The following is a 17,106-nucleotide window of genomic DNA, read 5'->3' as shown; positions in this document are numbered from 1 at the left end:
GTTTCCTCATATTAATGGGGGAAACTTCAACCACACCTCAGCGGTCTGGGAAACACAGAGTCATTTCCACCCTTAGCTCTTTACACAAGAGTTGCTTCACTTCAGCCGCTCACTGGGGCTCTCGCTTACATCTAAGGTAACGTTTTCCTTCTTATTTTGATTTATGCTAGACGATAAAATAACTTTTCCAAGCCTCGACTGAACTTTCTTAATTCATTTGAGCCGCTAACACGGCCCGGGATCGATCGAGCCGGATTGTTGTGCCAAACTTCCAGTTCCAGTTGAGTTTGAAGAGGAACAGCGCCTGTGTGCTGGAGTAATAAAAACGAGAAAGATAAGCGACAGACGCTGATACTCTAGTTAACTTCAGTCGGATAACTTTCTGACAACTTAATCATCGAGCTGCCGCGAGTTAGAACTAGTTGAGGAGAGAAATGTTTTTTGAAACTTTTACACGTTTTATTGTCTTCTTAAAACTTCCTCTGGGCTGTTAGTTTTTTTCTGCTTGCGGCTGAATGGTTTGTTTTTTATAACGTATGTAAACCGTGTTTACTCGTTTACTGAATTAATTTTAGTTGTGTTTTAGTAGCTGTCAGAGTAACGGCTTTGTTGCTTATTACGCTGATTTTCCGGGAATTTCCTTTAGTTGTAACGGTTAGCACTAGAAAGAGTACCCAGATGTCTTAAACTAGCGAAGTGCCTTCCTAGACAGCATAAAGAGCCATTGCTGTCTAGTTAGGGAGTTCATCAAAAATTAGATATAAAATGTAAAATTGTATTTTATTTATTAAAAACAAAATATGATGTACACTACCAGTCAAAAGTTTTAGAACAGTAAGATTTTTAATGTTTTTTTTGTTTTGTTTTTTGACCAAGCCTGTGTATATTTGATCCAAAGTACAGCAAAAACAGTACAATTCTGAAATATTTTTACTATTTAAATTAACTGTTTTCTATTTTAATGTATTTTAAAATGTAATTTATTAATGTGATTTCAACGCTTATTTTTTAGCCTTATTACTAGATCGGATGATCATTCAGAAAGCGTTCAGATATTCTGATCTGTTGCTTAAAAACAATATTATTTTTATGTTAAAAAACAGCTGAGTAAATTTTTTTTTTTAGGTTTCACTGATGAATAGAAAGTTCAAAAGAGTGTTTATCTGAAATAGAAACATTCTAAATATATTTATCATCACTTTTGATCAGTTTAAAGCATCCTTGTTAAATAAAAGTGTTAATTTTTATGATTTCTTTCCCCCAAATAATTATACTGACTCCAAGCTTTTGAATGATAGCGTGTGTAATGTTACAAAAACTTTTTATTTCAGATAAACGCTAATCTTCGGATCTGTCTATACATCAAAGAATCCTACAAAAATGTACTCAACTGTTTTAAATATTGATGATAGTAATAATAATAATAAAAATGTTTCTTTCATACTAAATCAGCCTATTAAAATTATTTCTGAGGGATCATGTGACACTGAAGACTGCAGTAATGATGCTGAAATTTTGTCTTTGATCACAGGAATAAATTATATTTTAAAATTATATTCAAATAGAAAGCATTTATTTTAAATGGTAGAAATATTTCACAATATTAGGGCTTTTGCTGTATTTTGCATCAAATAAATGCAGGCTTGGTGATCAGAATAGACTTCTTTAAAAACATTAAAAACTGTTCAAAAACTTTTGACTGGTAGTGTTTATCACAGCATGATGGTAATGCTATAGTGCTTTTTCTTTGACAAGCTGTTTGAAGTTAATTGGAGTACTATCATGTAAATGTTTATGGTAATTGTTCAGTTCTATATTATATATCTCATTGCCAAGGAAAGTAATTACAAGATTACAAAATGATACTCTGTTTCTGTAATTTAAGATTTGCATCATTCATAATCAGTGTCATTTGCTGATTTGTATGTGGTGTGTTAAATGTACAATATATGGTGTGTTTGTATGATGGATTCAGGTCTGCTTCATTGAAATTCATCTCTTTTTTTTTTTTTTCTCTCTCTTTCATTAAACAGATTCGTCTGTAACAGCTCTGCCTCATATAAGCCCCACAGTCCTACAGAATCAACTGGAAATCAGGGGCCCAGAATAACTGAGGGAATAAGGGGTCTTGTGTGTGTGTATATATACTTACAGCAAAGACATCAACAAGGATTCTGTCAGTGATCAGGACAGAGTTTTTTGGACGAGCCACGGCTTATATCGCTGAGTGTTGAGGATTCGATTCTCTCTCTGTCTTGTCTCTAAACGGCCTGCAGGGTGGCGAGAGAGAGGGGGGAATCCAACCGGTGCATGCCGGAGATGAGTGCGTTCTGGCATAAGATCGGCTGCTGCGTGGTAGCCAAACCTCCTCCGGTAAGTGTCTCATTTGGAGAGATTTATAGTTTTGTTTCCCAGGCCACTATCATAAGCCGGTTTAATACAGTAAAACCTAGTTTTCAAGAATCTACATGAATCACAGGTAGTGTGATATCAGGCTTCTTTTGAGAACAACATCTGGACTAATTTTATCAATTAGGCATTCCCCGTGGCTCATGCGCGTTCTGTGTTTGCTAATCACGCGAAGAATGACTCACGCTGGTCTAGGGCAGAAAAGAAACCTTTCAGCTGATGTGAATGTGACCCAGATAGTCTCAGGAGTTTGTCAGGAGTGCAAATGTGTTTTTGAGAGTGAAGCCAGACGTGAAACACAGATGGACAAAGAATGCTCTGTCACTGAACGGGTGAACGTTTAGAGGTATGGATCCAAACCACTTTGCATGTGAGTCTGATAAATGTGCCCACACATGCATATTTGATTTCTGTCAAGAATAAACACCACAGTTCAAAAGTTTGGTGTCAGTAATCTATCTATCTGTCTATCTATCCAACAGTTTTTTGTTGTCCTCGAATCTGATTGGCTGAGAGCCTTTTCCAGCGGTGCGATATTCTAGTGATAACAGAACTCCAACCGTTTCACTGTTTGTTTCTCTCGTCCTTTCGCCTCACAGCGAGTGTTATGGTGGTTTGTTAATAAAGATAGCGTTTATTTGAAAATTAGCTTTGACATTTTCAGAGATGTCAGCGGCCGTTCAGTGCTCATGAACCCTTACCTTGGCCAGTTCTTTTGGAATTTGCAGCTGCTTCTGATGTCCAGTGTTTCCAGGTCTGTGGTTTTCCACGGAATTGGGCTACTTTAACACTGTTGCGGCGGGTTGTAGCGACCCCAATAACGTAATCCTAATTTTACCAGGGGAACCCTGCCAAAAAAATGTGTATTTTGCCTCCGGAACGCAATTTTTAGAAGGGGACCCCCATCAAAACGCGCTACTTTTGAGTAGCAATTGGGCAGGTTTTGGTGTGGAAAAACTGGCAACCCTGCTGACGTCTCTGTAGTGGTTAAACATGAGATATAATTAGTTTTGGATAAATCTAATGGGCAGTTTTTGGTCTCATGTTATTAAAGCTGAATCACAGCCGTGCTGATATACAGTCATATCACACTGCTACGAGTGAGATATTGCTCATATATAGTACTTTCATGCAGCAAGGATGCATTAAATTGATCAAATGTAACATTATGGACATTTGTAGTGTTGCAAATGATTTCTTATCCAAATAAGTGCTGTTCTTTCAAGTTCGGGTTCATTAAAAATATAGAAAAAATGGTTTCCAAATATATGGTTTCTAAATATATTAAAGTTGCATGGACTAAAAAATTACTGACCACAAACTTTTGAACAGTTTTGAACAGTAAGTTGAACCAAAAATGAGATTTTGTCATCATTTACTCCCACTCATGGTATTTCCAAACTGTATACTGACTTGCTTAAGTGGAACACAATAGGAGAAGTTAAACACGTTGACTCTTCATACAATGAAAATACAGTAACCACCATCTGTCAGCACTATAAAAATAGTGCGTATGACTCACATACTATATATTCCTTTGCTGTATTACACATACTGTAAATCTTCTAAAGCTACATGATTGTTTGATATAAGTTGGTATTTTCTAAAAATGTTTTTTTTTTTAAGCTCTTAAAACTCATTCATGGTTGTGCATAATCACACGTGGCACCGTAAAATGTGTTGTACCAGGTTTGACCTCTGCTTCTTGCACGTTTTGATCATGATGTGGCAAGCTTGAAAAGCAGTTTTGGTGAATAATGACTTAAATATCAGTCTGTTCCTCACACAAAACAATTGGCTTTAAAGACTTTGAATATAGAGCATGAGTCATATGGATCTCTTTATGGCGCTTTTATGGTCGTTTTTGGCGCATGACAGTCTGTGGCGGTCTACTTTCATTTCATTGAAAAAGAGTTTTGACTTTCAGACATTCTACCAAACCGCTCCTTTTGTTTTGCATGAGCAAAAGATAGTTAGAAAGTCAGTGATAGCAAAATGTGTTTTGGGGTGGATCCTTTTAATATTCCTGTAAGTAAAAGAATCATGTTTATGTTTCTAGAACAGCTTTGCATATTTGACAGATTACTTGGCTACAGTCTTTGTTAGTCGGTTTGTTTTTATCTGGATTGAGGTTCTGAGCCAATGATGAGTGACCCAGGTTTACCATGGTCTCCTGTAACAATGACAGGGGGTTCTGAAGGGAAGCTGGCTCCTCCGAGCTGGGAGTGCTCATTCTTTTCCTCCCTCCTTCCTCTTTTTATTTTTAGGTTCTTGTTTGTTCTATTGTTGGGTGGGGGGTGAGGTCAGACAGCAGTGGGCATCTGTAACAAACCAATGCTACTTCTCTGTGCAAGAGCAGATTTCTTCATCTGCTTTAGATAAAACTGTGGTGTTTGAAGTGTCTCCTCACATCAGAGAAGGTGATAAGGACTAAAGCATGTGCCGAGGGTTTGCTATGATATGGACCGTTGACTATATAAAGATTATGAAAGTAAACACCTTCAAGGATGTCTGGAATTACATAAGTGATGCTGCATTTTAAAAACTAAATTTAGCTTGTAACTGTTTTCAAACTGAATTGCTTGGTCCGGACAAAACAACTTTCGTTTTCTTTTTTTCTTTCTTTCATTCTTTCTCATTATTTAAATAAATAATAATTGTTTAGACTTATTGTTATTTCTAAAATACTAATATTATAATATAAAATTTTTATAATGATAATGTTCATAACAACAACAACAACAACAACAATAATAATAATAATAATAATAATATTATATGTAAAATAAAAATCCTTAGCTAGTACCTCAGAGTGCCCAAGGGATTCGTCTTATTATAAAATGTATTAGTTATAAAATGTTTGTTTTTGTTGTTTTTAAATTATTGGTGTTTTCATTATTATTATTATTATTATTATTATTATTATTAATGTTATTACTATTATTATTATTATTATTATTATTATTATATTAAAACTAAACATACTCAGATTTTACAGTAAGTTGCTCAAGATGTCTTAAAAATTGTTATAAAATGTTTATTTTTATTTTTAAATTATTGCTGTTGTTTTCTTTATTATTATTATTATTATTATTATTATTATTATTATTATTTATTAAACTAAAAATCCACAAATTGTGCCCAAGAGATTTGTCTTATTGTAAAATGTATTATTGTTATAAAATGTTTATTTTTGTTATTATTTTTAAATTGTTGCTGTCATTTTTATTATTATTATTATTATTATTATTATTATATGTAAACTAAAAATCCCCAAATTTTACCTCAGTGCCCAAGAGGTTTGTCGTTTTATAAAATTATTTTTTTTATTATTATTGCTGCCATTTTCATTATCTATCCTTATACATTTATTTATTTATTTATTTATTTATTTATTAATTATTAACTTGAGATTTCTCTTACTAATTGTTTGTATGATAATATAAATGTAAAAAAATGTAAATTATTTTTAACATCAACATAATTAAAAACAAATATTTATAGTCCTGTTTTATGTAAAATTGTACCTCATAGTTGTCATTAGGTTTGTCGAATGGATGATTGTTTAATTAAAAGCTCATTGCTGTTATTTAGAAAGAAATAACTGTTTATGTAATAATAATCTTGACTTTAAAAAGCATTATTAGTATTATTATAATTTTTAATAATAACTTTAACACTGACATCAAACAAACTCTGGTCTGTTTCAAAAACTATAGTGATGGTGTGAGATTTCAGATCTTTAGATTTAAGTCTAAAAGAAGTATTTGATGATTGACAACATAAATCCAGTACTGTATGTTGTGTAAAATACACATTGTTCACTCTGGAAAGACAAGTAATAGCATGTATGCCAACACCCCTGCTATGGCACATGATCTCATCAAATAATTATTCTGGTTGTTGATTAGAAGTTTTTTTTTAGATTTACTTATATAATCTCTGACTAACTCTACCGCATAGTTATGGGAAACAAAGAAAAGAAACTGTAAACTGTATAACAGATGGGGATTTTTAGGAACTCATTGAACTCCTGCTCATCTTCAGCATATATCCAGGAATAGATTCCATGGGGAAACATTAGTGTAATATCACCCAGACATTGCTGAGGTCATTGTGTGGTGACATGACAGGCTTCTTTAAGCTCACTCATTACACTTAAATTTTCAACACCTGGGGTTTACATCATGCTGTTTCACCAGTCTTAATCAAGTGCTTTGTTTATGCTGGACCTCTGTTAATTTAAGCGTCTGTGTTCACAGAAGAAGAAACGGAGGAGAATTGACCGTAGCATGATCGGAGAGCCCACAAACTTCATTCATCTGACACACATAGGCTCTGGTGAAATGGCAGATGGCATGCAGCCGGTAAGACATGTTTTATGATGTTAATACAGTGGGACTCATTTGAATGTTTATGGCATGGCTATAATTAATGTACATTGACAGAACAAATGCCAGTGCGTGCGTTCTTTACTAAACCTCTGGATAATACCGGACTGCCACAGGCACACATTAAAAATCCAAAGAGTGTTGCTGGGATTTTTTTTACAAATATACAGGCATCTACTACCAAACCTTTTGGAAATCCCTGTTGTTTTTCTTTCTGCCTTTCATTTTTGTTTTTGACCTCGAAACCACTGCACCTGCCAGTTATCTGAACATTTAATGATGTGAAAGTTGAAGGTTCACTGATTTAAGAAGTCAGCTTGTGCAAACACTTTTCAGTTTGTCTTTATGATAATTAATATTTTTTTAAATGAAATTAAAATAATTATATTGCTATTTGTGGTAGAAGTTTTATATATTTATATTTATATTTATATATTTATATATTTATATATTTATATATTTATATATTTATATATATATATATATATATATATATATATAATTTCCAATTAAGTGTGTGTGTATCTTCATTATTATTATGTAAGACATCAAAAATGTCACTATACATTAAGACTGTACATTTATTATTATATTATAATAATTGGTTATAATTTATAGTTTTATTAAAAGTTAAGTTCGCCCAAAAATGAAAATTACTGTATGATTTACTCACACTCAAGCCATCCTAGATCTATATGATTTTTTTTTTTCTTTCAGATGAATACAATCGGAGTTATATTAAAAAAATGTTGTGGCTCTTCCAAGATTTATAATGGCAGTGAATGGCTGTTGACATTTTGAAGTCCAATAAAGTGCATCCATCTATCATAAAAATATTCCACATGGCTCCAGCAGGTTAAAAAAGGCTGGAGCAAATCGATGCATTTGTGTAAGAAAAAAATCCATATTTAAAACTTTATAAATTGTAATCTCTAGCTTTTCGCTAACTCGCGTTCACGAGAGAGTGCCGTTCCTGCAGATGATGCAGGACGTAGGCATAGTGTAAGATCCGGTGAGAATTAGGGTTGGCACCCTGTGGCATGATGTCACCTCTGCAACTTGGTCAGACACACCAGACAAAATGTTCTGAGGTGTGGTTACATTTCTAGGGCCATATGGTTTTCGAGGAAAACGCAGACAAGATTGAGTTCATAAAAACGGTTCTGTGATGTTTGTTTATGTGATGTGATGCAGCAGTCCCATTTTATTTATCAAGTAAGGAGAGTGAGTCAAGCTGAAGAATGGCAGAAGAATCAAAATACAAAAGCACCTGTTTGAACAGTTTTGGATTTTGAAAATACTGTTGTCTTTTGCCGTTTTTCTACGTTTTTGTAATTGTGTCTAATTAGGTTCCACAATGTTTTCTGCTTTTTACTTTATTTCAGCTATGTGTATTTTGTTTATTTTACTTTACATCAATGTGTATGCCATGCCTCCAAGCTTTTTTATGTTTCGAAAAAGAGGTACCATTGGGTTCCGAATTTTAGGTACCAATACAGGTACCGTACCGGTTAAGATGTGAATGGTATCCAACCCTAGTGAGAATATGCAAAGTTTACAGCAAAGGAAAACCAGTCTCCTTTGGGCTTATAGTGAAATCCTCTGATAATTTTCTTTACAAATCTTTGTTTTTTACTTCTAATTCATGACCTGAGTTTTGTTTTGCTCTATCCACTGCGCTTCTGTGTTCATCACTGCATTCGTCTACATCCTCCATCATCCACTGGAGCGCCACTCTCTCGTTAACGCGTGTACGACAGTTAGCAGAAGCTGGAGATTACAGTTGATCAAGTTTTAAATAGGGATATTTTTCTTATATAAATGCATTAATTTGCTTTAGAAGGCCTTTATTAATCTGCCGGAGCTGAGTGGAGTTCTTTTTATGATGGATGGATGCACTTTATTGGACTTAAAAATCTCAACACCCATTCACTGCCATTAAAAAGCTTTATAGAGGCAGGGAATTTTTTTTTATATAACGCTGTTTGTATTCGTCTGAAAGAAGAAAGTCATACACACCTAGGATGGCTTGAGGGTAAGTAAATCATGGGATTGTTAAAGGAGAAGTCCACTTCCAAAACAAAGATTCACATATAATGTACTCACCCCCTTGTCATCCAAGATGTTCATGTCTTTCTTTCTTCAGTTGTGAAGAAATTGTTTTTTGAGGAAAACATTTCAGCATTTCTCTCCATATAATGGTCTGATATGGTGCCCTGATTTTGAACTTCCAAAATGCAGTTTAAATGTGGCTTCTGACGATCCCAAATGCAGTTGTAAATGATCCTAGTTGAGAAAGAAGGGTCTTATCTAGCGTAACGATCGGTTATTTTAATAAAAATAATACAATTTATATACTTTTTAATGCCAAATGCTCATCTTGTCTTACTCTGCCTGGATTGTTTTTGTTCCGGTTCATGACAGTTAGGGTATGTTGAAAAACTCCCATCTCATGTTCTCCCTCAACTTCAAAATCGTCCTATATCACTGTTTTACCTTTTTTGTTAAGGGTGTTTGTCCTTCTTTGCATGTTCACTTTGCAAAGACTGTGTCAGTACTTCTGCAGTGATGTAGGATGATTCTGAAATTATTTTTGAAGTTGAAGGAGAAACATTTTTCGACATACCCTAACTGTCTTGAGTCAGAATACACAGATTTCAGGGAGAGAAAGGCAAGATGAGCGTTTGAGATTAAATTGTATTTATTTTTTGTTTTTTTAATGAAAATGGCCGATCGTTTAAGACCCTTCTTCCTTGGCTGGGATCATTTACAACCGTATTTGGGATTGTTTAAAGCCGCATTTAAACTGCATTTTGAAGTCCAAATTTGGGGCACCATATCAGTCCATTATATGGAGAAAAAATGCAGAAATGTTTTCCTCAAAAAACATAATTTCTTTATGACTGAGGAAAGAAAGACATGAACATCTTGGATGACAAGGGGGTGAGTACATTTTTATTTTAATTTTTTGGGTGAACTGTCCCTTTAATGTGGTTTTTTTTTTTTTTTAGTTTTTAAAACATTAACAAACATTTTAATTTAATAATAATGCTTCTACTACCAATAACATTTATTATTATTATGTAAGTGCATTCTAAAGTGTCAGATCAATTTAATCCACATATTAAATGCATGTTTGAATAAGATAGACATGCTGCATGTGTAAGATGTGATCTGAAGTGGGACTTAGCTCGTGTTCATTGGGCTGTTGTGTTGTCAAATAAGAAGGTGAGGTGTTACCTAATCCTGCTGCTTACGGAGGGACTGAATACCTGGGCAGAATCAAGCAGACTGCAACTTGCTCAGAGGAATGTTGGCCGGCGGCCTGTTAGAGACAGAATAGAGCTCTTTAAATGAGGAAATGTTTGTCATGGTCTTTGCAATGGTCACTGATTGATTTATATTTAATTGGCAATCTATAGCTTCATGTGTGGTTTGCAAAATGTCCGTCTCTCAGTGGAGTCAACACCTCTTAGGAAATTTGCTTTTTGTTCAATGGCAGCTTTAGTAGTTTTATCAAAGCAAAAGCTGGACCTGTTAACAATGGTGTGCTGATAGCTGAAACTTCCAGCGATAAGCGGTATTGGTTGATATGAGCCTTTCATAGTCCATGTGATGAACGCAGGTGACTGACCTGCTGGCTTTTCCCTTGTGCTTCTGTTCTTTTGTGTTGTGCTGGGAAATTGTGTATAGAATGACCCAGTGTAATGGACTTCCTCCTCGTTCTGCTGTGAGATGCAGTGTTTGTGAGACACATGATGTAACAATGGGTGTAACCCTGTGAAGAGCTCTCTGTGTGTTTGTGAAACAGGCTTGTTGTTGCATGAAGGATGTTGGGTTTTTTAATTTCAGCTCCACCTCTTGAAGTGTGAAGCTCTTTTACAGTTTATACATCATGCCGAAACCCAGTTGGTCTATCTAATGAACTCTATATGGCATTTAAAAAAAACTGAATTTGCAGATGACACTTTCTTGCTAAATAATAATCAATATAATATTCTTTCTAATTAATAGTTAACAGCAATATGTCAGAAGTCTAATGAGCACTTTGAGGTAAAATCATGAATAAAAGATAAAAGGTACATAGTCAAATAACAATAATAAATAAAGACAGAAAGAGTAGTGTTTTTGTTATAAAACTTATTTTTTATTTTTATGTTATTGTTATTGTTATACGTAAACTAAAAATCCTCAGATAGTACCTCAAAGTGCCCAAGAGGTTTGTCTTCTTATACAATTTATTATTGTTATACTTTTTAAATTTTTGTTATTATTTTTCAGTTATTGCTGTTGTTTATTATTATTATTATTATTATTATTATTATTGTTATTGTTATTGTTATTGTTATTATTGTTATTATTATTATTATTAAGCAAATAAAATATAATTTTAGTACTATATACAATAAATACTAAAATATTACTACTACTAAATAAAAAAACTGAAACTAAATAAAATTGCTACTACTACTTCAGGATGGCTCGATACCATAATTTTGGCTTCTGTATGATTCCAGTATGTGATACTTCGATATCGATACTAAAACGATACCACAGGTAGCAAATAACCCGCCTCTAAAGATAAGTGAATTGAAAACAATTTAGTAAGTAATGTTAACATACTAAACATGTATTAGTTCATTTATCAATAATAATTAATTATTGATTTAGATTAGTAAGTGCCGTAATTCTGTTAGGTCATCTTACCTAATGAATTTTAACAAAGTTTGCTTTACTGTAAAGTGCTGTTCTAACAAAACATTCAAAATCACATTGTTATCTCTCTAATTGTTTTCAGATTTCGGATTCAGATAGCTGAAGAAAAAGCATTAAATATAAATCTCTCTCGCGCTCTCTCGGCTGCTTCATATTAGCGGTCTGAGGCGCAGCAGAAACATTCCCTTCATATTATTGATACTAAAATTAATATAGCAAAACTCTTGGTTCATTTAAATTTAGTTAATATTTGATTGTTTGAAATACAAGTGCAAATAGTATGTGACCAATGCTAAATTGGTTCTAGGTTGTCACGCACATTTGAGCTTTCCTGTTTACTCTGTATCACATCTTAGGTATATGCGTTGATCAGTTGTGAATAAAAATTAATTAAAACAGAATTTATGAATGACGAATAATGCACTCACCTGTCGATCTATAAATTCACGTTAAAGATCAGGATGAGCAAGTGCTTGGCAAGATTTGATGTGTTGCCTCTTGTGGCAACATGATTTATAGCAAAGCTTGCATACAGGTGCAGTAAGGTCAGCTCGTTCACCTTTATCATCTGCTTTGTGTGCAAAATAACACCATATTTCATTTCTACTGTTGTCTTTATCATTGATGGAATTTTATCTGTGTGATTAATCCATCACATTATTCTGTTGTTACGTTGACCAGTTTCGCAGCAATTTGGGAAGCACTACAGGTGAACTTCAGAACAGCAGTGTATAAAATACCAAATTGATCAAATAATAGTATCGAAACCATTTGAAATAAAATATATACCGGTATTTTTCCGGTACCGGTATACCACGCATCCCAACTACTACTAATATCATCAGCATCATAATCATCATTATATTACTGTAATTTAACTACTTTTACAATAGTAATAATAAAATAATAGTTATATTAATAATAATAATAATAATAATAATAATAAGCAATTTAAATATAATTTTAGTACTATATACAATAAATACTAAATAAATATACTGCTAAATAAAACAGACTAATACTAAATAAAATTACTATTACTACTACTACTACTACTGCTACTATTATATTACTATAATTGTTTTCAGTTCTTTAATAAGTAAATTCTTTGTTAAATAATAGGCAAAATATAGTTCTAAATAATAAATAAATATTACTACTACTGTTTAATAAAAAATAATGCATATTAAATAAAATTACTATTATTACTATCTTATTACTCTTTTAACTCATCACTTTAATAATAATAACAATAATAATAATATAGTAATAAAGTATTATTATTAGGATAAGTAATTAGTTAAAAAGATGATGATGATGATAGTAGTAGTAATATTTATTTAGTATTTATTGTATGTTGTATTACAATTATATTTAATTTGCTTGTTTTGTATATTATTATTATTATTATTATTATTATTATTATTATTATTATTATTATTATTATTATTATTATTTTAAAAGTAATGAGTTAAAACAGTGATTATGATGATGATAGTAGTAGTAGTAATTTTATTTAGTGTCAGTGTTTTTTATTACTGAAAGTGTAGTTGTGTTTGTTGAAGTGGACTTATTGTTAATAATTACGTATGTTTTCCATGCCGATAACCTGATTGTGTCACTTCCTTTTGCAGTCTGGCCCAATGCAGGAACAAATGAGATCCAAAGTGCCTCACGCTAATGGACGAAACAGCTTGTTATAGCCTTTCTACCTGTGAGTATAACCACACACACCCTTCTATCCTCTCACATTTACACACTTTCTAACCACAGACCCTCATCTGTTCCCCCAGGCATTTTTTGTTTTTACCCCAATCTCCGTAAAGTGTTCTCAGCAGAACCAGTCCAGCTAGCAGCACTGCACCAATGAGGAGGAAATAAAGAGCGGATCCTGATCACAAAAAAATGACAACCTCCTTGCTGCAGCTACCAACATGGACGCCACCTCTGCAGGTTTTTTATGTTTTGGATCCTCTGGAATGTCTCAGAGGACACGTTTGTCCCCCTCTCTACTCTAAGACTGTTATTGAATTTGGACCGATTGTATGAGAACGCCTGACAAAGAGTGTGAATGTGTGACATGTCCATTTGAGACACTGGCTGTGCTTGCTGTGGAAGAGGAAAGGCTCTTATCGCTTTAACCCAGGGGACTATTTGACTGCCTTCCCAAAGTTATAACTGGCATGTTTGTCATAGTCTGTCATTGATAAGGATGTGCGCAAGTGTGTGTTTGCTTTTGTTTTGTAATGGAAATATATGTGCACCAATACCATTATAGTGTCTCCAACTGCTCGGGATTAACAGTTGCACAAATTAGTGTATTATACAAAGCCCTCCGGTATGTGTATAGTAGATGGATATAGTATGAAAATATAGCTTTTTTTTTTAATTTCCGCATGTCTGCTATTGCTTTAACAAATAGTGCGTAATGGCCTTTGTAACTCTAAAGGAATAGTTTCGAAAAATACATAAAATAAAAAATCATTCACCTTCAAGTCATTTCAAACCCATATCTATGGAAGCCCGTTTCCGCCACTAAATAAAAAAAAATAAAAAAGGTAATTGCGTCTTTTATTTTTGCAACTTCTCTTCTCGCTATTGCAAGTTTACGTCTTGCAGTTCTGACTTTTTTCTCAGAATTGTGTGATTAAAAACTCGCAGTTGTGAGTTATAAAGTCAGATTGCGAGATATAAACTCGCAATTCTGATTTTCCCTCTCAAAATTGGGCTCTCACAATTGTGAGTTTATGTCATAATTCTTAAGAGAAAAGTCTGAATTGCGAGTTTTTCTTGCAGTTTATTTCTCACAAATACGAGTTTATACCACGCATTTGTGAGAATAAAAGTCAGAATTGCGAGTTTTTATCTTGCTTTTATCTATCTTCTGACTTCATTTCTGAGAGATTGTATTACAGTTCTGAGAATTTTTTTCTCGCATTTCTGACTTTATTGCTCACAAATGAGTTTCAGGATTGTGAAATATAAACTCGTAGTTGTGAGGAAAACAGTCAAAGTTGTGAGATACAAATTCACATTTGCGAGAAAAAAGTTTGACTTGTGAGTTTTTCTCACATTTCTGACTTTTTCACAAATGTGAGTTTATATCACGCAATTCTGAGAAAAAAGTCAGAATTGTGAAATAAACTCGCGTTTCAAAAAGTCAGACGAAGTCAGAATTGACTTCATTTCTGAGAGTTTGTATTACAGTTCTGAGATTTTTTTTTTTTTTTTTTTTTTTTTTTTTCCACATTTAACTTTATTGCTCACAAATGAGTTTATATCATGCAATTCTGAGAAAAAGGATTGTGAAATATAAACTCGTAGTTGTGAGGAAAATTCACGTTTGTGAGAAAGTCAGAATTGTGAGTTCTTGCATTTCTGGCTTTATTTCTCGCAAATGTGAGTATATCACGCAGTTCTGAGAAAACAGTCAGAATTGTGAGATATAAGCTCGTAATTGCAAGAAAAGTCAAAATGGCGAGATACAAACTCCCGTTTGCGAGAGTCAGAATTGCGAGTTTTTCTCGCATTTCTGACTATTTCTCGCAATTGTGTTTCACTCAATTCTGAGAAAAAAGTCAGAATTGTGAGTTTTTCTTGCATTTTTTGCTTTCTCGCAATTGACAAATCTATACTCGCAGTTACGAGGAAAAAAGTCAAAATTGTGAGAAAATCAGAATTGCAAGATATGAACTCACAATTGCGATATTTCGCATCTTTCTATCTTGCAATTCTGACTTTCTCGCAATTGTGAGTTTATATCACGCAATTCTAAGAAAAAGGTCAGGATTGTAAAATATAAACTCATAGTTGTGAGGAAAATTCACGTTTGTGAGAAAGTCAGAATTGCGAGTTTTTCTAACATTTCTGACTTTATTTCTCGCAAATGTGAGTATATCACGCAATTCTAAGAAAACAGTCAATTGCAAGAAAAGTCAAAATGGCGAGATACAAACTCACGTTTGCGAGAGTCAGAATTGCGAGTTTTTCTTGCATTTTTGTCCTTACTTTCGCAGTTGAGAAATCTATACTCACAGTTACGAGGAAAAAAAGTCAAAATTGTGAGAAAATCAGAATTGCGAGATGTGAACTCGCAATTGTGATATTTCGCATCTTTCTATCTTGCAGTTCTGACTTTCTCGCAATTGTGAGTTTATATCACACAATTCTGAGAAAAAAAAGTCAGAATTGTGAGAGAAATTTCCAATAACCTTTTTTTTGTTTTGTTTTATTTAAATTCATTGGTGGAAATGGGCTTCCATATATTTGGGGGGGGGGTTTCTGATTTTTTTTTTTTTTTTCCTTTTCCTTTAAATTTTTTGGAGAGCATTTAACATGCACTAAATTGTTGTAAAAGTCTGTTAAAAAAAAAAAAAAAACGACATGAGGGCGAGTAAATAATTATCACTTTTAGGTGAGTTATTCCTTTAATCCCTGAGTATTATAAAAAGACTATTATCTGTTTATCTGAGCGGAGACTTTGAACGGCGGCTTTCTGCCAGTAGTGAGCCACTGCCCTTTGTCATTTAAACCTCACATTTAGTCTCACTTTCACACATCAAGCTCCACCCCGCACAAGCTCAAACACACGCTCTCTGTTTCCAGTCCTCACACGGCACCATGATTATATCACTGATTTACACACACACACACACACACACACACACACACACACACACACTTTGTATTCTCTGTACTTTGTTTTCGAATGCAGCTCAGTGTAGCACAATGTTGGGCTGAAATGTTAAACACCATGTTTTTGCTTGTAATTGTGATGTTTTATTTCGAACGCATTGCTTTTGCAAGAACCCGAACTGTAATTTACTTTGTGTTTGCTGTAATTTGTTAGGAAATGTCATAGCACGCGAAAGCTTGCAGAATGTGCATGATGCTTTAGAAATCCAGTGTTTTAATGTATTTTTAGTGGAAGTGCATTTTATTCTTAGATGACCATGTAGAGGAACATCCAGATGTTTGCATTTCAGCCAAAGACCCCAACAGCTCCCTTAACTTAATTATACATGTTGCTTGCAGATTTTCTCACTTCTTAGATTTGTTTGTGACTGTTTGCCAATTTTTTAAATATCTGTTTCACTTTTTAAAGCCATGATGTTTGTGAAAAGCACTCATTAGGCTCTTTTTGTCGTTGATACTTTTCCTTTTATTATTCTTTTATTTTATTTAGAAACATGTTTTAGTCTATTAGTCCAACTGATTGGTGTTGTTGAAATGGGAGCAGTAATAGTGTTCTGTTCATATGGCATGATGTTATGTTGATGAATCTTTTGTTGTGTTTGTAACAATACAGTTGTATAAAGAGCAATCTGTGTTGCTTCTTTTTTTGAGACATGCGTAGTAAAATTATCTGAAGTGTATTTTAAAAATGCTAATTGAGAAAGATGGATTAGCTTATGTACATTAAACAACATTTAGGAAACAGGAAGCATTTTATAAATTACAGTAAATGATCGATCATTTTTTTTAGATAAGACATTGAAACTGCAGTTTAAACCTTCAACCCACATGGGGGTGAGTAAATTATCAGGAATTTTTCATTCTGGAAGGGAACTAGTCTTTTAATAGAAATGCA

General features: G+C 33.4%; 1 protein-coding gene across 1 annotated transcript; it reads left to right on the top strand.

Annotated features, from left to right (window-relative positions):
• Window positions 1-16,434, top strand: cdc42se1 (CDC42 small effector 1). Its single transcript, XM_051131330.1, has 5 exons — window positions 1-136; window positions 2,034-2,373; window positions 6,672-6,776; window positions 13,151-13,230; window positions 13,310-16,434. The coding sequence occupies exons 2-4, from the start codon at window positions 2,311-2,313 to the stop codon at window positions 13,217-13,219; spliced, it is 237 nt and encodes a 78-aa protein (XP_050987287.1). The 5' UTR covers window positions 1-136; window positions 2,034-2,310; the 3' UTR covers window positions 13,220-13,230; window positions 13,310-16,434.
• Window positions 16,435-17,106: the final 672 nt, after the last annotated feature.

The sequence above is a fragment of the Labeo rohita genome, chromosome 16 (assembly GCF_022985175.1).
Source record: "Labeo rohita strain BAU-BD-2019 chromosome 16, IGBB_LRoh.1.0, whole genome shotgun sequence".
NCBI classification, from domain to species: Eukaryota; Metazoa; Chordata; class Actinopteri; order Cypriniformes; family Cyprinidae; genus Labeo; species Labeo rohita.
The sequence above is the reverse complement of the archived record's forward strand: the minus strand, read 5'-3'. Positions and strand labels throughout refer to the sequence as shown.